This window comes from Megascapheus bottae, chromosome 2 (assembly GCF_031878675.1).
Source record: "Megascapheus bottae isolate mThoBot1 chromosome 2, mThoBot2.hap1, whole genome shotgun sequence".
Taxonomy (NCBI): domain Eukaryota; kingdom Metazoa; phylum Chordata; class Mammalia; order Rodentia; family Geomyidae; genus Megascapheus; species Megascapheus bottae.
This window is the reverse complement of record NC_143510.1, coordinates 53,435,128-53,458,279: the sequence shown is the minus strand read 5'-3', so window position 1 is coordinate 53,458,279 and position 23,152 is coordinate 53,435,128. Positions and strand designations below refer to the sequence as shown.

At 40.0% G+C, this 23,152-nt stretch overlaps 1 protein-coding gene and 1 pseudogene across 3 annotated transcripts; one reads left to right on the top strand and one right to left on the bottom strand.

Moving 5' to 3' along the window:
• Positions 1-2,631: 2,631 nt before the first annotated feature.
• Nemp1 (nuclear envelope integral membrane protein 1) lies at positions 2,632-22,479 on the top strand. 3 transcript variants are annotated; one of them, XR_016534130.1, is made up of 9 exons: positions 2,632-2,778; positions 12,376-12,500; positions 13,368-13,587; positions 15,167-15,239; positions 17,424-17,517; positions 18,486-18,600; positions 19,334-19,559; positions 20,142-20,257; positions 21,511-21,589. XR_016534130.1 is itself a non-coding variant. In XM_090327464.1 (9 exons), exons 1-9 carry the CDS (start codon positions 2,649-2,651, stop codon positions 21,698-21,700), a joined length of 1,347 nt encoding a protein of 448 aa, XP_090183590.1. In that variant the 5' UTR covers positions 2,632-2,648; the 3' UTR covers positions 21,701-22,479. The 3 variants fall into 3 exon arrangements, 2 of the variants coding, with proteins under 2 accessions (XP_090183590.1, XP_090183593.1); XM_090327464.1 differs by lacking the exon at positions 20,142-20,257 and adding an exon at positions 20,316-20,489 and having other exon boundaries at positions 21,511-22,479; XM_090327467.1 differs by lacking the exons at positions 20,142-20,257; positions 21,511-21,589 and having other exon boundaries at positions 19,334-19,991.
• LOC150067087 (U6 spliceosomal RNA) lies at positions 11,512-11,608 on the bottom strand (annotated as a pseudogene).
• Positions 22,480-23,152: the final 673 nt, after the last annotated feature.

The window sequence follows — 23,152 nt, the reverse complement described above, 5'->3', positions numbered from 1 at the left end:
ATCCAATTGTACTTGAAATTACATGAGAACTGATGACTATAAACTTCTGAGATTCTCAAATAAAATGAATTATAATAAACTTAAATTGTCAATATTAAATACTTGTAGTTCAGTCAGTATTTTTTTCACATATTGCCTGACTGAACTGTAAAAGTTAACTGCAAAGCAGATTGTCCTCTGTTCTTGGGTCTTGAAGTCAGGGACTGGGCGTGTCTTTGAGCTCTGTTACTCAGGCTAGCCTTCTACTACTATGAGCCACAGCACCATTTCTGGTTTTCTGATGGTTATTTATTTGTTTATTTATTTATGCCAGTCCTGGGGATTGAACTCTGGGCCTAGGCCACAGCACCACTTCTGTCTTTTTCTGTTTATGTGGTACTGAAGAATTGAACCCAAAGCTTCATGCATATTAGACAAGCATGTTACCATTCATTAAGCCACATTATCAGCCCTGGTGGTTATTTGGAGATAAGAGTCTCACAGACTTCCTTTCCTGGGCTGGCTTTGAATCACGATCCTTAGATCTTAGCCTCCTGGGTAGCTAGGATTACAGATGTGAGACACCAGTGCCCTAATTGGTTTTTTCTTTTGAATGTGACTTCTAAAATCCAAAAATCAATTATAGAATAACAAATGCTGTACAAATACTGGCATGAATGAACATGCTGTACAGGTAAATAATGGTTCTGTGTTTTTTTATACTTTTAATTTTTGGTTTAGCTTAATTTTTTTTTTTGCCAATCCTGGTGCTTGAACTCAGGGCCTGAGCATTGTCCTTGGGCTTTCTCAAGGCTGAAGCTCTACCACTCAACCCACAGCACTACTGTATGTAGTACCGAGGAATTGAACCCAGGTCTTCATGCATGCTAGGCAAGCACTAGGTCAAATCCCTGGTCCTTTTTTTCTTTTTAATTTTAATTTAATTTAATTTAATTTTTTTTTTGCCAGTTGTGGGCTTGAGCTCAGGGCCTGAGCACTGTCCTTGGACTTTCTCAAGGTTAGAGCTCTACCACTTGAGACTCAGCACCATTTCTGGCTTTTTTCTATGTATGTGGTACCGAGGAATCGAACCTGGGTCTTCATGCATGCTAGAAAAGCACTTTACCACTAGGCCAAACTCCCGGCCCTCTTTTTAATTTTTAATGTCTGTCCTGGGGCTTGCATTCAGAGTCAGAGTGCTGGCCTTGAGTTTCTACATTCAAGGCTGACACTTACCACTTGAGCTACAGCTCCACTTCTGGCTTTTTTGGTAGTTAATTGGAGATAAGGGAAGCATAGACTTTTCCTGACTGGGTTGGCTTTGAACCGCATTCTTCAGATCTCAGCTTTCTGACTAGCTGGGATTACAAGCATGAACCACCAGCTCCGGCTGCAAGTTATATATTTATTGTCTCTATGAGGGTGGCATTTCTTCTTTTGGCTTAAAAATTTTCCCTATTTGAAAGCTGGAATCTTTTCATAATCTTAGCCACTTCCCTGAATTTCTTCTAAATTCACCTTGAGTCCATCACCATTATTACCTTTTGGGGGGTCGGGGTGGGGGACTGGTCGTGGAGCTTTAACTCAGGGCCTGGGCACTGTCCTGAAGCTCTTCAGCTCAAGGTTAGCGCTCTACCACTTTGAGCCACAGGGTCACTTCCTGTTTTCTGGTGGTTAATTGAGATAAGTGTCTCGCGGATTTTGCTGCCCAGGCTGCCCCTCAGGGTCGGATTTCAGCTTCCTGAGCAGGTAGGAATACAGGCCTAAGCCACCAGCGCTAGACAGTTGTGGCTTCTTAAATGGAGATAATAAAGAAACCTTTTCTTTTCTTTCTTTTTTTTTTTTCCTGTGTAATACCAGGACTCGAATTGAGCATCTGATGCTTTCGTTCATTGGCTGGTGTTCTACCAACACTTCCAAACCCAGAGAAACCTTTTCCTTTATTCACACATTCGTTTTGATTGCAATAATAATAATAGTAGTAGTAGTAATAATAATAATAATAAATCTCGGTGACGTTTTTGGTGGCTTTGGAGTGATCAAACTCACGGTCTCGCGCTTGCTATGCGAACACTCCAACCCTAGCTTCAGAATTACACTTTGAAATGCTTTTTATCATTCTGAAACTTTGACAACTCCTGTCTTAACTCCTGTACTTACTTTGGAGGACTACACTTTGTCAATCGCCTTACTTAAAAAAAATGTCTGGTCAGGACTCTATTCAGAGATCTCATTGATAAATTCCTTATAACCAAGAGATTGTGGTTAAACAGTAGGAACTTGAGACAGTTTCGATGGAAATACCGAGTTCAGTTTAGGAGGCCTCGCCCACTCTGATTTCCTATTGGTTAAGACGACCATCAATCGCCTTAGTTGTAAATAAACTGGGAACGGAAGCATGTTGGTTAGGGGTGGAATCTTCCTGTTACCGTTGACAGGGTGAGGTGAGAATTCGCTTCCTAATAGGCTGAAAGCTGCTTCTCCCGCCCTCCCCCGTCCATTGTGAAGGGGTGGGCCTTCTAGGGTCCTGGGAGGAATCTACGCTCCAGGCCCCGCCCACCCGCTTGGGCGTTAGGGGCGGACTCCGTTTCTGATTGGTTGTTGGCGCCGCCAGTTCCAAGTTAGTTGCTGGGGAGAGTCACGTGAGGAGGCGGCGGCTTGAGGAAACCATGGCGGGAGGAATGAAAGTGGCGGTCTTGCCGGCAGTTGGTCCTAGGCCCACCTGGGACTGGGGGGCCGGGGGCGGTGGGGCTATGCGGCTGTTCTTGGTCCTCTCCGGCTTCTTGGTCTGCGGCTCAGGTACCAGCCTTGTGGCAGCTGCCAGAGGGGAGGGTGCAAAGGGCGTTGTTCTTGGAAAAGTGGGGTTTATCCCGAGGGCGCGGCCCGTTATTCGGCGGAGGGTTGCGGGGATGTGGAGGAAGAAGCTTCTTTGGCGAGCAGGTGTCGGTGCTGAGGGATCGGGTCTCCCGGGGGAGAGAGATGAGCCCTGGAGCCTTTCGGCTGTCTGGCAGGGGTGAAAAGCAGTGCTCGGGGCTGCGTGGCGCTGCTCGGGACCCTCCCAAGGTTTTACTGAGAGGAAGGAGGCCTGAGGGGCCGTTCCGGGCCGGCGGAGCTGTCATGGGAAAGGGAGCATCCCATTCATTCTGCAAATCTGCAAAAACCTGTCATAGGAATGGTTATTAGAGGTTCTTAAACACGAGATGATCTTTACTACCTTTGGCTCCTGTTAGGTCTCTGACCTCAACAGCCCTATATGGGACCTACCTGGAATCATTACAGTTCAGTACCCTCCAAAACAAACAAACAAACAGTCACCAGTGCCATTTAGCATCGAACAGATTTTCTTTGGAAATTTTATTTATTCCCCCACATTTACTTGGTATGTGCTGCTTACACAGTCAGCTTTGGACTGAGAAGGAAACACATTTCTTTCACCAATCCAGAAATTTTAAATTGCGTTGGTAAGAGAAGTCCTGTCCTTTAATCCCCACGTTAAACTCGACAGAAAAAGAAGTGACATTTTCAGGCTTCCACCTGAGGGAGTTGAAACGGAAGCACAAAGATAATAGTATCTTATTTTTTTTTTGCCAGTCCTGGTCTTGAGCTCAGGGCCTGAGCACTGTCCTTGGACTTTCTCAAGGCTAGAGCTCTACCACTTGAGCCTCAGCACCACTTCCGGCTTTTTTCTATGTATGTGGTACCAAGGAATCGAACCCGGGTCTTCGGGCATGCTAGGCAAGCACTTTAACCACTAGGCCAAACTCCTGGTCCCGATAATAGTATCTTATAAACAGATGTTACACGCTCTACCTTTCCACTCTATTCCTGCCTATCTGGTGTCTTCACATAGTATTATTCTTAGCTACAGTTCAAAGTGGTCTCAGCATCCAGAGATCTAGTTCTAATGCCAGTGACCTGAAACCTTCCATACACAGCCACTCCCCACCCTCTGTGGAGGTACTAGGTGTCCTGGAAAGTAATTTTCTAGACCTAGGAGCCAAGTCCCTGAGTTTTTTTTTTTGGGGGGGGGCAGCAGCTACTACTGGGGCTTGAACTCAGGCTTAGGACCTTACTAGGCAGGCATTCTCCCACCTGAGCCCCACCTCCAGTCATCTGGGTGAAAATTTTATTTAGCTATTTTTTTGTGCTGGTATTGGGGCTTGAAATCAGGACCTTATGCTCTCTCTTGGCTATTTTGCTCGAGGATGGTATTTTATCACTTGAGCTACAGCTCCACTTGCATCTTTTTGGTGGTTAGTTGAAGATGTTTTCTGCAGGCTGAAAGATAATATAAATTGTAGCTACAAAGAGCAATCATGTAACAATATTTTAAAAGCCAGGTACCCAAAGGATGGAGGGTGTATTACTCAAAAGGCTATGAGATCTTTCTCTTTGAAAGTTGATTTTGAAAACTTTTATTATAAAAATAATGAATGTTCCACTTGTCTGTAATCCTAGCTACTCAGGAAGCTGAGATCTGATCATAGTTGGAAGCCTACCTAGCCAGGAAAGTCTGCCCAGTTCATGAGACTCTTACCTCTAATTAACCACCAGAAAACTAGAAGTGGAGCCATGGTTCAAATTGGTAGAACTCTAGCCTTGATCAAAAAAGCTCAGTGACAGTGCCTAGCCCCTAAGTTCAAGCCCCATTACTGACAAAGAATAAAACAAAATTATGTTTAGCAACTATAAGTAAATATAAAGAAGTAGGCAAAACCTGGCTGTTTATTCCATTCAGAGCTAGTCTGTTTTAGCATACTTCTCATCTTTGCCACATGATTTTTTTTTCTTTTTTGCCAATCCTGGGGCTTGAACTCAGGGCTTGGGCACTGTTTCTGAGCTTCTTTTGCTCAAGGCTCTCACTCTACCACTTGAGCCACAACATCACTTCTGGCTTTTTCTGTTTATGTGGTACCAAGGAATTGAACCTAGGGCTTCATGCATGCTAGGCAAGCACTCTACCACAATAAGCCACCTTCCTAGCCCATTACACATGATTTTTATTTATTTTGTTTATAATTTTTGGTGCTTCAAATTGAATCCAGGGTCAGGCGTGTGTGTGTGTGTGTGTGTGTGTGTGTGTGTGTGTGTGTGTCCATGTCCATATCCATATCCATATCTATATCCCCATTCTATTCCTGGAATGGAGATAAGAGTCTCATGTTCTCTGGTGCCCAGGGCTTTGAACCTTGATCCTCAGATCTCAGCCTCCTGAGTAGCTAGGATTATAGGTGTGAGCCACCATACCCGGCTATCTACAATGTTTTTGATACATGCCTTTGCAATATTTGTTTATTTGGTACATCTATTATAATATCTTATTTTTTTGTATCTTACATTATTAGAGTTTGAGTATTGTTTTTCTTTCTTTTGGTGGATCATGGGGCTTGAACTCAGCCTGGGCGTTGTCCTGGAGCTCTTGAGTTCAAGGTTACCTCTCTACCCTAGAGCCAAGCCCCATTTTCCATTTTTCTAGAGGTTAGTTGGAGGTTAGCATCTCAGGTCCTTTTGTGCCTGGGATGGCTTTGAACCTTAATCCTTAGATCTCAGCCTCCTGAGTAGCTAGGATTATAAGCATGAGCCACCATGCCTGGCTAGAATTGAGTATTTTCAACTAGTTATTAGATATTTTTTTCATATATTTTTATTGTAATTAATAGAAGGGTTACATGATATTTGCCAGATAGATGGTGCATTAATTCCCATACATTGATACCCTCTCACATGTCTTGGTCCCCATTTCCCTAGTTATTAGCTATTTAAATTTTCTGTAAAGGCAAAATTTTTGAGGGTGTGTGCTTTTTGTTTTTGCCTGTTATGATCTTTAGTATTTTTGTGTAATTTCAGGATAAAGGGAATTTTAAGTATACTGAGAATATACATCTTAATTATTTATTGCAGAACTTTCTTTTTTTTTTTTGGTAGGTCATGGGACTTGAACTATGGGCCTGGGCCCTGTCCTTGAGCTGTTCCACATAGGGCTACCATCCTATCCCTGGGCCTGGGCATTGTCCCTGGGTTCTTCAGCTCAAGGCTACAACTCTACCCCTGGAGCCATAGTCCCACTTCTCCTTTTCCAGAGATTAATTGGAGATAAGAGTATCACTGTCTTTAGTGCACAAGCTGGCTATGAACCTTGATCCTCAGATCTCAGCCTCCTGAGTAGCTAGGATTACAAGCGTGAGCCACCAGCCTGGCTTATTGCAGAACTTTCTTAATTTGTGTATTTCTAAGCACAGGGCTAGCCCGGAGTTGATTTCTGTTGGTGGTTATTGAAGAAATATACCTACTTTAAAAAATTCTCTGGGCCAGGAGGTTGGCCTAAGGGTAGAGTGCTTGCCTAGCATGCATGAAGACCTCAGTTGGATTCCTTGGTACCACATACATAGAAAAAAGCCGGAAGTGGTGCTGAGGCTCAAGTGGTAGAGCTCTAGCCTTGGGAAAATCCAAGGACAGTAGTGCTCAGGCCCTGAGCTCAAAAAAAATAAAAAAATAAAAAAATAAAAAAAGTTATTTTAGTAGTATGGAACGCAGGAAAAGGAAAAAAAATTTTTTTTTCAAGATATTAACCTGCTGGGCTGGGAGTTTGGCCTAGTGGAAGAGTGCTTGCCTAGCATGCATGAAGACCCGGGTTCGATTCCTTGGTACCACATACTTAGAAAAAGCCAGAAGTGGTGCTGAGACTCAAGTGGTAGAGCTCTAGCCTTGAGAAAAAGCCAAGGACAGTGCTCAGGCCCTGAGCTTAAGCACAGGACTGGCAAAAAAAAAGATATTAACCTGCTATTGGCCAGAAACTTTCTTTTTTTAGGATTATGGCATTGAAAAAATTTAAAGTTAGTTTAAAAACAATGACCAGGGCCAGGAGTTTGGCCTAGTGATAGAGTGCTTGCCTAGCATGCATGAAGACCAGGGTTTGATTCCTCAGTACCACATACATAGAAAAAAGCCAGAAGTAGTGCTGAGACTCAAGTGGTAGAGCTCTAACCTTGAGAAAATCCAAGGACAGTGCTCAGGCCCTGAGCTCAAGTCCAGGACTGGCAAAAAAAACCCCAAAAAAACAAAACAAAAAAAACCAATGATACCTTTTTCAGGGCTACATTTTTTCTGATTGTCTGTGATGTTGATACATTGTATCTTATTACCCTCTTGATAATAATGGATTCAAACGTGTAATGTTATTGGCTATTCTGTTGAGACTATACAGAAGGCAAATAAGTTTCTTTTGGACAAGTGTATTTTTGGAGAGGATTTTTGTAAATAGGTTACATATTGTTTTAAGGAGGTGATAAAGGAGGTGGTAGATTCTTGTTTAATTTTTCCTTTTTCTAAATACATCTCAGTGTTTTTCAAGCCCCAATGAATTTGTAAATAGTATTTTACTGTTTCCCATAAGCTTCTTACTCTTCAGAACAAAATAACATCTTGATCCATATTGGTGAATTGGTTGATACATGTTGGTGAAGTGGTAGTGTCATGGTTGTAGTGGTGGTAGTGGTGGTAGTGGTTGTCATCATTGTCCTCCTCCTCTTCCTCCTCTTCCTCCTCTTCCTCCTCTTCCCTGTCCTCCTCCTCCTCTTCGTCCTCCTCCTCCTCTTCTTTTTGCTGGTCCTGGGGCTTGAATTCAGGGTCTGGGCTCTGTCCGTGAGCCTCTCTGTGCCCAAGGCTAGTGCTCTGCCAGCCACAGCACCACATCTGGCCTTTTCTATTTATGTGGCACTGAGGAATCCAACCCAGGGCTTCCTGCATGCTAGGGGAGCACTCTATCACTAAGCCACAGTCCCAGCCCTGAATGAGTATTCATTCTTTCAGTGTATTTGTGAACTTCTTAGGGAGACAATGTTAACAGGATTTTTAAAAGATCTTTTATGGAAGATTTGAAGCATATCCAAATTACTGTTTTTTAAAATCCTAGTGAGAAACTGATAATAAATCAAAACAAACCTAAATTAAAAAAAATACTTAATTTGCATACTAAAAACAAATCAGTCTCCAGTGGTTTTTAGTGTTTCCATAAAAAAGGTTGTGTCAACATCATCACCTTCTAATTTCAGAACATTTTAGTCACTCCAAAATGAAAGCCTATATATACTTATCAGTTCCTCCCTGCTCCCCTTTCTTTCCAGCCATGGCAACCACTAATCTACTTCCTGTTACTGTGGATTTGTCTCTTCTACATTTTCTTTAAGTGGAATCATAACAATAGGTGGCTTTTGTGTGTGTGTGCACGTGTGTTCATGCCAGTTTTCTTCTCGGGCTAGCTTTTTTCACTCTGTGTCACGTTTTCCAAAGTTTATGTTATAGTATTGATCAATACTTCATTTATTTTTTTCTTTCTTTTCTTTCTTTCTTTCTTTTTTTTTTTTTTTTGCTAGTCTTGGTAACTAAACTCAGGTGAACCCAGGGCCTGAGCAATGTCCTTGGGCTTTCCTCAAGGCTAATACTGTACCACTTGAGCCACAGCACCACTTCCAACTATTTTTTTTTTCTATGTATGTGGTACCGAGGAATTGAACCCTGGTCTTCATGCATACTAGGCAAGCACTCTACCAGTAGGCCAAACTTCCAGCCACTTTATTTCTTTTAATAGCTGAATAGTATGTCATTGTATGGACATCCACTTTTTGTTTATCTGGTTACTAATTGATGAGTATTTGTGTTACCATTTTTTAGCTGTTATGCATAATATTGTATATTCATATATGGCCTTGTTTATTTTGAGATAGTAGATATTGAACTCAGCATGTATGCTAGGCAAGTACTCTACTATTTTAACCACATCTCTAGTTCGATGTGCTGTACAAGTTTTTTTTGTGAATTCATGCTTTTAATTTTCTTAAATATAAATACAGGGAGAATTTTGTAGCAACTGTATGTGTATTTGACTTTTTTTTTCTTTTTTTTTTTGCCTGTCCTAGGATTTGAACTTAGGGCCTGAGTACTGTCTTTAGACATTTTTTTTTTTTTTTTGCTCTTGGTCAGTGCTCTGGTACCTGATCCACAGCGCCACTTCTGTCTTTTTCTATGTATTTGGTACGGAGGAATTGAACCCAGGGCTTTATGCAAGCTAGGCAGGCATTTGACCTCTAGGCTATTCTCCTGGCCCTGTGTATTTGTCTTTTTGAGGAGCTGCTAAACCTTTCCAAAGAAGCTGTGCTATTTTACATTCCTGTCAGCAGTATTTGAAGGTTCCATTTCTCCAAATTCTCAACCAACATTTGCTATTGAGCCTCTGAGTATGTATCTCTTCTAGTGGGTGTGAAGAAATTTTTTTTTTTTTTTTTTTTGCCAGTCCTGGGCTTGAGCTCAGAGCCTGAGCACTGTCCTTGGACTTTCTCAAGGCTAGCACTCTACCACTTGAGCCTCAGCACCACTTCTGGCTTTTTGCTATGTATGTGGGGTACCGAGGAATTGAACCTGGGTCTTTGTGCATGCTAGGCAAGCACTCTACCACTAGGCCAAACTCCCGGCCCCTATTTTGTTGTTTTGATTTGCATTCCCTAAAAATTTTTAGTTTCTCTTTATGTGCTTATTGGACATTTATATATTTTCCTTAGAGAAGTACTGTTCCCATCCTGTGCTGATTAGAGAAATGGGGTTTACATTGAGTTGTAATACTTCCTTACATATTGTGGATACTACACAATTTTCAGATGTGTGATTTGTAACTCCTTCCATTTTGTGAGGCTGTCTTCACTTTCTTGATAATGTGCATTGATATACAAAGGCTTTGATATTTTTCTTTTTTCCCTTTTGATCCTTTTTTGCTCACTTCTGGCTTTTTGGTGGTTGAGAAAACAATTTCAGGGACTCTCCTTCTTGCACTGGCTTTGAACCATAATCCTCGAATTTCAGTATCATGGAAAGCTGGGATTATAGGGGTGAGCCACCATGTCCAGCAGAATTTTTTATTTTTAAGTCCATTTTGTCTATTTTTTTTGGCTACTTATGCTTTAGTGTCATATGTAAGAAACATTTATCTAACCCAAGGCCGTGAATATTTTACACTTGTATTTTTTCTTCTAGGTATTATAGGGTTTGCTCTTACATTTAGGTTTGAGACTCAATTTAACTTCAAATTGAGTCTTAGCTTAGGGCTGAGGATGTAGCTTGGCTGTGGAATTCTTTGTTATCATGCTCAAGGCTATGGGTAATCACCACAGTTTCACCCAGAATCATTTTGGGCAAGTGGACATAATGCATTTTTGTGTTTATAGCTATGGTACATTGGTTTTATCTGGTTTAGTTTATTTAAATCTACTTACCTTTATACTAAAGCTCAAGTATAATTTTACACTCAGTAGCAGTTGATAAGTTATATGCATGATGTAGAACTCAAGGAAGAAGTTTAGAAGTGTGACTTAGTGGTAGGTTTAGTGATTGTCTAGCATGCTTGAAGCTCTGGCTTTACTCCCCTGCACTGCAAAAAAAAAAAAAAGTGGGGGTGGGGGGAGAAGGAGAGGGTCATATTTAGCTATGTTAAAGAAGGTATCTTCAACAAAGTTGAATGGGGAGATATTTTTAGTGACCACTATTGAAGCGTGAATTAACTAAGAATGAATGCACATTGAGGGGAGAGTGTTCAGTTTGGTCAATCAGAGGACTGCATGTCACCATCAGCTACTGTAAAACTGGAAATAGCTGGAACAAGCAGCAACTTTACATCCTTTTAAACTACTAGTATAGTGCTGTTATAGGTGACTCATACCTATAATCCTCATACTCAGAAGGCTGACAAGCTAAGTGCCAGTGGCTCATGCCTATAATCTTAGCTACTCAGGAGGCTGAGACTTGAGGATCCTGGCTCAACCCCAGCCCTGGCAGAAAAGTACATGAAACTCTTATCTCCAATTAAATGCCAAAAATGCTAGAAGTAGGGTGGGGTAGGGGGGGAGGGAAATGGGGACCAAGACATGTGAAAGGGTCTCAATGTTTGGGAATTAATGCACCATCTATCTGGCAAATATCATGTAACCCTTCTATTAATTAGAATAAAAAAATATGAAAAAAAATGCTGGAAGTGGAGCGATGGCTCAAGTGGTAGAATACTAGCTTTGAGGGAAAAAGCTCAAGGAAAGCTGTCAGACCCTGAGTTCAAGCCCTAAGACTAGCACTTGTACACACACACACACACACACACACACACACACACACACACACACACACACACACACACACACAGTGGCTCAGATCTGAGGATTGCAGATTGCATCTCATAGCCATCCCCGAGCAGACAAATTAGTGAAACTCTTACCGTCAACTAAGGACCACAAAACCGGAAGTGGAGGCATGGCTCAGCTGATACAGCACCAATTTTGAGTAAAAAGCCAAGTGGGAATGAAAAAAACCAGAGGAAGCCTGAATTCAAGCCCCAGTACAGGTACATAAACACATGTACAAAACTACTAACAAACTTGGCCAAACCACTGCCAGTTTTGTTTATCCTACTCCAGAAAATGAGTGGGGAAAAGGGACAGATGGGGGTAATTTAGGTTATTTTAATTATCCTGTTATAAGAGAGACAGGATATCTTTTTTTAAAATGGAATGTTTCATGAATATACAAGTCATCCTTTCTCAAGGACCATGCTAATCGTATATGTGCCCTGTATATGTGCTGCCAAAGTGAGCATAATTGTATGTGGGCCAATTTTAGTATATGTGCTGTGGAAGTGAGCATAATGCAGGATATCTTATGGTAAGGGTCAAAGTCAGACTTAAGTGTGAATCTCACATTAGGGTATTTACTAGATGGGTAATTTTGGACAAGTATTTAATCATTTTTAGACATTAATTCCCTCATTTGTAAAATAGGGGTTATGAAAATTCTCACCTTCTAGCATTGTTAGAAGAGTTAAATGAGACAGCATATTGTCTATGTTAATAAATACTTAATAATAGCTTTTATTATTACTCACTGAGTTAATGACTGTTTTTAATACTTAAAAAATTACATTTGGGACTGAGGGAATAGCTAGAGGTAGAGAACTTGTTTAGCATACCTGAGCACAAGATTAAACTGGGCAGAGATAACTCTTACCCCAAGTTTAAGAAAGTGACCATTTTAATTCTTTTTATTAAATGAGTAAGAGTTGCTAGCTTATTCTGTTACATTCTCTCTCTCTCTCTCTCTCTCTCTCTCTCTCTCTCTCTCTCTTTTTTTTTTTTTTTGCCAGTCCTGGGGCTTGAACTCATGGCCTGGGGGCTGTCCCTGAATTTCTTTTTGCTCAAGGCTAACACTCTACTACTTAAGCCACAGCTCCACGTCCAACCTTTTCTGTAATATATGGTACTGAGGAATGGAACCCAGGGTTTCATGCATGCTAGGCAAATACTCTACCACTAGGCCATACTCTTGGTCCTACTATACTCAATTCTTGTTTTCTTTCTTTGCATAAAGCTGAACTTGATGTAAATGTGGTCATGCTTCAGGAATCCCAAGTTTATGATATGACTACCAGCCATCAATTCTGTTATAAAAATGTGCTTACTCCGAAGTGGCATGATATATGGACCCGGATACAGGTAATTTAGAAGCCCTTTACAGGGGCATCTTGGCTTCTTTAAATAGCTTACACTATAACCAAGAGGTATACTTACTTTCTCCTCGCTGCCTTTCTGAAAGAAGTTTCTTCTTTGTCTTTGCTTCCTTTTGTAGTGTGCATGCACACTCTTTTTAAACACCTGCCTTCTTTGGGCAGGAAACTGTGTGTCTGTCAGGATGTAAATTCTTGCCTTGCTGCTCCTTTTCTGGTTTGGTTCTACATAAGATGTTTCATAAACCCCTTGAGCTGCATTTTCCCCTTGGTAGAATAACTGGTTTTATTTATTTCATAACATTGTTAAATCACCTGGTACGCTGTAATAGTGATTGAACAAAATGAGCCCTTTTGGAAATGTTGCTGCTGTAAAGATATTGATAAAAGGGTACTTGTTATTCACATCAAAAACATATGGGTGGGTCTGTGGGTTTTTTAATTTTTCTTTTTTTATTATCTGATGTAAGAATAATACTCTATCTAGGGCACATTATAAGCAACATTTATCCATAATCAGTGTTTCATGACAACGGGCTGAACTTTTCAGTCTGTCATTATGGGAAACATTTTTGTTTCCTGGGGCTGTTAGGACTGGCAATTTTCTTAATATTCAGACCCTTGCTTTGTATGATCTTATAAATAATTGTATTGATAACTCAGCCAGCTTGAGAGTCTTTCCCCATCTACATTCTGGCCAAATAGATGCATATCGTGTTAATAAGAAGACATTCATCTCTGTACCATGTATGGTGTTGTTTGCTCAATTATGTTGAGCTGTTGCAGCTGTATATTTCTTGTAAACCTCATGGAGACGGGCATCATTATTTATTTAGCTATTTTCTTTGCATTATAGATCCGGGTAAATAGTTCTGAATTGGTCCGAGTCATCCAGGTGGACAATGAGGACAAACTGAAGGAGCTGGAGCAGTTTAGTATCTGGAACTTCTTTTCCTCCTTTTTAAAAGAGAAGTTGAATGACACCTATGTTAATGTGGGTTTATATAGCACAAAAACCTGCCTCAAAGTTGAGATTATAGAGAAGAACACCAAATACAATGTCATTGTGACCCGGAGTAAGTCTCATTCACCTTTTGTTTTTCTGATGGATTCTGTAGTGAGAAGGACTGAGCTTTAGAAGGTATTAGTGGCACTGAGAACCCAACCAAGCAGATCCATTTGGGTTCTCTATGAGCATTGTAATAGCTCATAGAGTCTTCACTCCAGACAAATGAGACTTCTTACGTTCTGAATCAGGCCTACCCAGGACTATTCTAAACACCCCCTTTCCTAGAGTTGTGAAGGCATGCTTTCTAATAAGGCCAGTAGCACTGAGCTGACATACCTAGTACTCTCTAGTAAATGCTGCAAAGAACTTGAACGATTAAATAAAAACCGAGGAAAGGCTAAAATTGGCTTCTAATAACTTGTTAGTATTTATGGAACCCTGAGTAAGAATTTGTGGAACTTTAGTAAAGACCATTGCTGGGTAAGACTATTCTATAGAACCCAGTTTATCCTTCTCAGCAGGTGTCTCACAAAGTTTTAGAGGGGTGAATTCTGTTGAATTCTCAGAGATTTGGTTTCTTCCTGGTTTTAATCAGTGTCCTGGGATATTGTGAGTAGTAGATGTGTTTCTAAGTTTTGCTACAAAAAAATGCTCTTCTTTAGAATACTGGTGACTCACACTTGTAATCCTAGCTACTCAGGTGGCCAAGATTTGAGGACTGTGATTCAAAGCCACTCCCAGGTAGGAAAGTCCATGAGACTCTTAACTCCAGTTTAACCACCAAAAAGCCGGAAGTGGAGCTGCAGCTCAAGTGGCAGAGTGCTAACCTGGAACAAAAAGCTCAGGGACAGTGATCAAGCCCTGAGTTGAAGCCCTAGGACCAGGACAAAACAAACTAAAAATGCCCTGATAATTATCCTAGGGCTTTACAGTTGTATAAGGTTGTTCTATTTTTGTATCCCTAAGACATTTAGTGCTTCCTCTCTCCGTGGGCATTTCCTATACCTAGAGTTCTTAAATGTAAAATGTGGAGGAGTAGTGTGTCCTTTAAGGAGTCTATGCTTAGGACTCCTGGTCCTGGATGAGATGTATTTAGTTAGTAGTTTTTTTCCAGCAGTGCTGAAGAGTGAAGGAAAGTAGATGGTGTGGTTGCACAATGGGAGGTTCTGATGAAAAGTTGTAGGCAAATCTGCCACATTCTGTCTGCTCTTATAATTTAAAGCTTGAAAGCCACAATAGTGGAGACCCCTTGTGGACAATAGTGTGAAGTGCTAATATTTAACTTGGTTCAAAATGAAGCCAATTTCTTTTAACCTTTGTCTAGGTAGTCAAAATAAAAATTGCCCCAAAGAGAAACGTACCCATTTTCTGAATTATGAAACCGTAATTCCTTAATAACACTAAAATTATATAAAAACAATTTCTTGAAGAAAGTACAGAAAGAGACTTAATTATGGCTTCTCTTTGGGAGGGTGCCTAGGCTTTTAAAGAAACTCCAGTGCCATTTGGGTGGGCTATTTCTATTTTAAAAAACTGTAGTTGACCAATAATACTAGTGTTACCTTTTATCCTATAATACTTCAAAGCAAAACCTGTGCCCTGCTAAAAGAAAAAAACATTTTCTTAAGTTAAAATCTTTATTTCAGGATTTGACCCAAAACTTTTCCTCATCTTCCTCTTTGGACTTCTGCTATTTTTTTGTGGAGACTTGCTGAGCAGGTAAGTTTCAAGGCATTGCAATGGGGTTCATCTCTACACTGTTTGACTTCTGTTACAAAAACCATAGGAACAGTTAGAACTGTTATTCCTTTCTCCATTACCTGTGTAGCTTGCATATTGCTGCTTTGATAATTTACTTTTCTTTCTTTCTTTTTTTGTTTTCTAGACCTAGGGCTTGAACTCAGGGCCTGGGCACTGTCCTTAGACACTTTGCTCAAGGCTAGTACTCTGTCACTTGAACCACAGTTCTAGCTTTTTCTGTGTATGTGGTTTCAGGAAATCGAATCCAGGACTTCATGCATGCTAGGCAAGCAGACTACCACTAGGCCATGCTCCCAGCCCAGTATTTTTCTTTTTGTTTGAGGCTGTGACTTGAACTTAGTATCTGATGCTGGCTTTTGCTCATTGGCTATCATTGTACCACTGAAGGCATACCTCCAACCCCTACATTGGTATTTATTTATTTTATTTTTTTCTAGTCCTGGGGACTGAACTCAGGGGTTGAGCCTTGTCCTTGGGCTTTCTTCAAGGCAAGTGCTCTACTACTTGAGCCATAGCACCACTTATGGCTTTTTTTTTCTATGTATGTGGGATCAAGGAATCAAACCCAGGTCTTCATGCATGTTAGGCAAGCACTCTGCCACTAGGCCAAACTCCCAGCCCTGGTTTTTATATTATAAAATAGTTTAAAAACATTTTTTGGTCATTTGTGTGTCTTGAACTCAGGGCCTGGGTACTGTCCATGAGCCCTTTTACTCAAAGCTAGTGTTCTGCCACTTTGAGCCACAGCTCTATTTCTAGTTTTTGAGTGGTTAATTGGAGATGAGAGTCTTATAGGGCTTCTTCTGCCTGGGTTGGCTTCTTTAAATCATGCTTCTCAAATCTCAGCCTCCTGAGTAGCTAGCTAGTCAGCACATAGTTAGTATTTTAAATTGAGCATCACTACCCTTCCCACTGTTGGAGTAGTGTGTTACTATAGTAACTGACACAGTACAGATAGTGCCAGATTATTTGCTGGTGAGTTTTGTGAAAAACAAAACAAAAAACAACTATACATTCATTTTCCTTCCCTTAGGAAGTACTAGCTAAAATAAGTGAAATTGACATGTACAAATTAAAAACAATATAAATAAGCAAATGTTTGGGACTAGGAATGTGGCTTAGTGGTAGAGTGCTTTCCTAACATGCATGAAGCCCTAGGTTCAATTCCTCAGTACCACATAAACAGAAAAGTCCAGAAGTGGTGCTGTGGCTCAAATGGTAGAGTGCTAGCATAGAAAGGCTCAGAGGCAGTGCCCAGGCCTGAGTTCAAGCCCCAGGATTGACCAAAAACAAAAACAAAACCCCAAATGTTCAACAAAGGTACTGTCAATATTAAGTTTGTACAGATTGAAAAATATTTATGGACTAATGAAAGAAAGATGAACAATTGGAATTTTAGGTTGGGCTGAAATGGAGTTGGGAGATAAGAAAGAGTAAAAGAATAATAATGGTGAAAGAGCCTGGAATGGAGTAGAACCTTTCTGTTAGAGCCCTCTGAATCATTTATTTATACTTCTTGGTAATCAGATCAGTCTATGTTTTTAGTCTGTGTGTGGGCTTATTCCTTTTTACCTCAGAAAAGCTGTTCAGATCCTCAAGAAGAAAGAATTCTTACTAAAAACTGGGTTGAAGCTGGACATTAGTAGCTAAAACCTATAATCCTAACTATTCAGAAAGCTGAGATCTGGGAATTGAGGTTCAGAGCCAGCCTAGGCAGACAAATCTAAGGGTCTCTTATCTCCAGTTAACCAGCAAAAATTGAAAGTGAATGCATATCTCAACTAGCTGTGAGCAGAAAAAGTTGAGTGAAAGACCCTGAGTTCAAACCCTCATACTGGAAAAAAAAAATACTTTGGAGAAGAAATTAGGATGGAAGAAGGAAGTAGAAGATTAAATAGAAGTTAAGTTGGAGCATATTAGAGAGTATATTAGACTTCATTAGTACTGATCTCCATAGACTGGCAACAACTAGATTCTTTCAATCTATCAGTCCACTAGCCTTAAGTTCGAGGCAAATTCTTTCTTTAATGTTGTACCCATTAAAAACCCTTTTGCAGTTTCATTGTCTTAATTTCAACAATACTATACTATGTGTATCCCTTTAGTCACAGTCATGAAATAAATACATTTTGTCTCCCTCAGGAGTCAAATTTTCTACTATTCCACTGGAATGAGTGTGGGAATTGTAGCTTCTTTACTAATCATCATTTTTATACTATCCAAGTTTGTGCCTAAGGTAAGTAACAGACTCCTCATCTGCAGTTAGGCTTGGATAACTAAAATATCCCTTTTCTACCCCTCAATTGTTGGGCTTGAATTCCTGAGATCTTTGGCTCAAGGCTAGCACTCTGCCACTTTGAGCCACAGTACCACTTCTAGTTTTTTAGTGGTTAATTGGAAATCAGAGTCTTTCCTGTTCTGTGTTGGCTTTGAACAGTGATCCTCAGATTTCAGTCTTCTGAGTAGCTAGGATTCTAGGCATGGGCCATGAGCATACAGCTTCATTTGTTGTTGTTGGTGGTGGTAGTGGTGGTGGTGGTGGTGGTAGTGATGGTGGTTGTGTGTGTGTTTGTTCGTTCCTAGAAATTGAACTCAGGCCTTGAGTGCTGTCCCTGAGCTTTTGTGCTCAAGGCTATTGCTCTACTGCTTGAGCCACAGCATCACTTCCTACTTTTTGGTTATTAATTGAAGATGAGACTCACAGAATTTTCCTGCCCAGGCTAACTTTAAACAACAGTTCTTAGATCTCACCCTTTTGAGTGGCTAGGATTACAGATGTGAGCCAGTGGTGCCTGGAACTACTGGGTTTGTGTGGGTGGGGGGTAATCTTGAAACACTGAAAAATATGGTTGATGAGTCAATGTCTATCCTACTCTCATTGATTCTGTAAAGTACTATTTTTGATGAGACTTGGAGTCTGATTATATTCTTTAAACTCTTTATTTAAAATCATGTACCCAGTGAGAGATTAAAGTCACCTTTCTGTTTCCTAATTACATTGCTAAGCTTTAAGTTACTTAGCATTTCATCTTTCCAGTGTTCCTTACAGACTGTACCTTCTTAAATATAAAGCTATTCTTTTTAAGAGATGTGATTTTTGTGCATTTTGAGTAGATTAAAAATTTTAAAAGTCATAGTTCTGTTTTACTTTTTTATGCTTGGAAAGTCTGTTGTAACTTTGCTTTCATTTCTACTCTGTCTTAGAAAAGTCCCATTTACATCATCCTGGTGGGAGGCTGGTCCTTTTCTCTGTACCTCATTCAGCTAGTTTTTAAGAATTTGCAAGAAATCTGGAGGAGTTACTGGCAGTATCTTTTAAGTAAGTGTTGGTTTTGCTTTCCCTTTTGTATGTTTATAGGCTGTTGTAGTTAATTTGATTGTGACAAGACATTGCCTGCTTACAAGGAGTCAATAGTTTGTCATTGGACTGACTTGTAAGAAAGAGTCATGGTTTTCTGTGACTTCTATACTTCTGTCATTATTGCCTTTTTTTTTTTTTTGCCAGTCCTAGGCTAGCACTCTACCACTAAGCCACATTCCCAGCCCACATGATTACCCTCTTTAAAATGAAAATGCCACTAAGGAGAAGACTTTTAATTTGTTAGCACTTCTCTTTACCATAAATCTTTCTGAAAATCTGTAAATTAACTTTATTAATGTAATCCTATTTTAAATGTCTCAGTGATCTTAGGAAATTAAAAAAATGATACCAGGAATCTTTTCTAATGTACAAATACTTTGCTTGTACAGATAGAAACCTTTGATCTATCACTTTAGAAATTTTAGTCTGAAATACTGTCAGAATTGTTCAACATATAGCTTTAATGTTTCATTTGAACCAAATAAAATTGTGACAACAGAAAGGATAGAAGTGATGTAAGCATGTGTGTGTTATACATGTGTGTTTCCTAATGATGAAGTGTGAATAATTGAGGAAAGATCTTGTTCAGTTTTCTAATTTAATAGATATAGTGAATTTACTACTGTTCACCACACAATTTTTTTTATCATGTATAGATGAAAATAATGTCTTCTGCTAACTCCTCTCCTAGGCTATGTTCTCACAGTTGGATTCATGAGTTTTGCAGTATGTTACAAGTATGGGCCCTTGGAGAACGAAAGAAGTATCAACCTGCTGACCTGGACCTTGCAGTTAATGGGCCTCAGTTTCATGTATTCTGGCATCCAGATACCTCACATTGCCCTTGCTCTTATCGTCATTGCACTGTGTACTAAGAACCTGGAGTACCCTATTCAGTGGCTGTACATCACCTACAGGTGACTGAAGGCAATATAACTTTGTATTGACACATGCAATGTGGGATGCAGATTGCAGCAAAAGGATACAGAGGTGTCGCCCTGGAACCTTACTGTTAATGAAAAATTACTGTTAATACTTCTGCCTTTGTTACTTCCAAACTTTTTTTTAGACTCTATAGGTTTAAATTTTTTCCCTCATTTTAGTCACTTTATATAAAAACATCCAGTAAAGTGTCATGTGTTCTTATTGCCACAAGGTGGTGCAAATTATATCGTTTTTGTACTCCAGGTTCCTGATCACCTGGTTTCAGATTTTTTCCACAGTTGTCTCTCAGACTGCTCTAGAAATACAGCATGTTATCATCTTGTGCAGGAATATGGAGTGGTCATGGATTCTGAGGTTTTCAGTGGTTGTTCTGTTCAGATAGTAAAGTAATACCTTTAGTTTGAGGAGCCAAATTAGTGGGTCACAGTATTACAGCATCATTTCCTTGTTGTTTTCCATTTTTTGGAAATAAATGTTGTTTATCATTTATTGGAAATAAGTTAATTTATTCACATTAGTGAATAATTTTAACTACTCTGATTTTTCACTTGTAGTCTGGTGAATTAGGAGTCTATTTTAATGAAAGATGTCTGTGGAAGAAAGGTGGGAAATGATGACTCTGAATGTTCAGGCTGTTTGTCGTCACTTGGTCCACTGAAGGGAGCTAGAGGTAAGGGTAGATATAGATTACTGATTAATGATTCATGATGTTATTTTGGTGAGCACAGAAAGGTGTGTAAGGCAACAGAAAAGCCTGTCCCCCCTCGTCTCCTGACAGAAGAAGAGTATCGGATACAAGGAGAGGTGGAGACCCGAAGGGCTTTAGAGGAGCTCCGAGAATTTTGTAATAGTCCAAACTGCTCTCCATGGAAGACTATCTCTCGAATCCAGTCTCCAAAAAGGTAAACTTTTAGCCAGATGAGCTGAGTATCTATCAGAGTAATTGTGCCCTTGAGTTCAACCGAGATCATACTTCTAGATGACTATGTTGTAATTGTGCCCTTTGAAAACTAGGAGAGTCAGAGAAAGGTTTCTGTATTATTATGAAGTCCATCTGTTTCTTACTTCCTAAAGAACTACCTACTCTAGCCTTGATCATAACTTTGAGATGAGATGATACCATTATTATATTAAGTTTTCCCCCTGAAAGTTATGCACTACTCTTCAAGTTAACTTTCCTTCCTCTTTCCTTCCTTCCTTCCTTCCTGCCTTCCTGCCTTCTTGCCTTCCTGCCTTCCTGCCTTCCTGCCTGCCTGCCTGCCTGCCTGCCTGCCTGCCTGCCTGCCTTCCTGCCTGCCTGCCTGCCTGCCTTTTTAGATAGGGAACAATTGTACTAGAGACTATATTGACTATAGTGACTATTGACTGAAGCTCCAATGTAGAATCCTATAACATAAAGTTTATAGGGCCATAAAGGCAGATTACTATGTAATGCCCTTAATCTTATCTTATCAAGAATGGAATGTAGTGACTCAGGGAACCTTAGCTCTTCTGTACTCTAAAAGGACTGGCTAGTGTTAATCAAACAGGAGAAGGTTTTGGGAGATTCATTCTAATATCACTCTTCCTTTTCTCTTTATTTCTTGCTCTACTGTACTTATCTGCCAGAGTGGAGAACAGGATTTTAGCTATAATAGGTAGTACAATCTGTGCTTTGAGCCTATCAACCATTTCAATTTGTTGTATTTGTGCCCTTTGATAAAATTGTTAATCTACTTGTAATCCAGAGAAAGGTTTCTGTATTCTCATGTATTAATTTGTAGCCCATTTCCTGCTTCTTCAAGGAACTCCTACTCTAACCTTGATTACAGCTTTGAGATAAGAAGATTTCCATGATCATATTACATGTTCATTTCAGTTTTGAAAGACAATGGTAAAGGATAGAAGACAAATTCCTAATGAGTGTTTCCTTCTCCTTTCCAGGTTTGCTGACTTCATAGAAGGCTCTTTCCATCTAACACCAAATGAAGTTTCTGTCCATGAGCAGGAGTATGGATTAGGGAGCATTATTGCCCAGGATGATGAACTGTCCTCTGAGGAGGAGGAGGGGGAGGAGGAGGAAGACTCAGGCTTTCTATGCCCTACTGTCACACCAAACAATTTTCACACTTAAGTGGTGCTCAGTTATTTTCATATAGACTGGCTTGGTGCCCCAATGTGGTCCATGTTGCAAGTGCCATGAAATTCTTCCATGCCTTTCTAGCAGACAGAAGATGGTGCAGAAATTCACCTATTGAAATGAGAGGCCTGAGTAACATTCTTCAGGGAGTGGTCTTCGTGGTCTCCGTGGGATCCCTGAAAAAGAGTGGGATAAAGTAGTGAGTGCTGTGGCAGTTTGCTTCCTACAAGTGAAGCTATTATCCCACTTTTCTGTTCCTAAAGAAATTGGATAGCCTTAGCCAGCATGACATTCTAGTTTGACTTTGAAAGCTGATTGAATCATGGCATTTCTTTCACTGTGCCTGGCCCTCTGGAGTGAGAATTGTAAGTGCAATAATGCTTTCAAATCGTCAGCTGCATCTTCTAGAGAGAAATTCTCTCATCTGAGCTTCCTTCACTTCCACTTGTTCAGTGGCTTTAGAATAGTCCCCAATTTAATTATTTTGACAGGTGGATTTTTGTCTGCCTTGTTTTTTAAATATATGAAATATATTTTTTGAAGTGTAACAAACTCATGTTCCAAAACCAGCAAGTAGCCCCGAGTGATAAGCCCTGTTGGCCACTAGGTATTTATTAATATGGATCCAATATGGAGCCTGTTGCGTTGAGCTTTGAATTCATTTTCACATATGATATTCTGAGTCCTGTTTGATTTTAGGAATATACTTCAGCTCTCTTGGACTTTTTATTATATTCAACATTTAATTAAAAACATTTTTTTTCCTCTGCTCATTCCTTGTCCCTGTTTTCTCATTCAGGGAGGGTCTGTTCCCTCACCTGTGGAATATGATTCATAGCCCCTCTCTCTTTCTCTCTCTCTCTCTCTCTCTCTCTCTCTCTCTCTCTCTCTCTCTTTCTCTGACAGGGTAGTATCCTGTGTGGCCTAGGGTAGCTTCAAACTGAAGATCCTCTTGGTTCACCCTCCTTAGTACTGTGATTATAGCCATCGGCCATCATGGTAGTTCCTTATCTTATTTCTTACCTTCCTTATCATTGGCTTTTAGTATTATTCCTGGTAGCTAAGAGAAATAAGCTTGCTTACCGCATTTTTTTTCATTACCAGGTCACATCTTTGAGTTGCTATGAATTCAAGAAACTATTCCCTTTCTCTTTTGTATTCTTATTCTAGTCATTCCTTCCCTTACCATTTATATTCTCCCACATATAGCTTATGTGTAAGCCTTGAAATGCCAAGTTTTTCTTATTTTCTGTTTTTTCATTGTGTCTCTTTTCTGAAACAATGTCTCATGTGGTCTAGGCTGGTCTTGAATTTGAGATACCCTCTGCCTCAGTTTCCCTAGTGCTGGGATTACTGGCGAATACTATCATACCTTGATGTTTCTTAATACACATTTTGTGCTAGATAGTTTTCGTTATTTTCATTGCTAGTAAAATAGACCTCTTA

What these genes read in the sequence shown, in the direction of transcription:
- Nemp1 (XM_090327464.1), top strand. Translation starts at nt 2,649, where the DNA reads ATGGCGGGAGGAATGAAAGTGGCGGTCTTGCCGGCAGTTGGTCCTAGG. An exon ending in CTTCTTGGTCTGCGGCTCAG is followed by an intron (nt 2,779 to 12,375) that starts GTACCAGCCTTG and finishes CTTTGCATAAAG; the next exon opens with CTGAACTTGATGTAAATGTG. An exon ending in TTACTGGCAGTATCTTTTAA is followed by an intron (nt 18,601 to 19,333) that starts GTAAGTGTTGGT and finishes CTCCTCTCCTAG; the next exon opens with GCTATGTTCTCACAGTTGGA.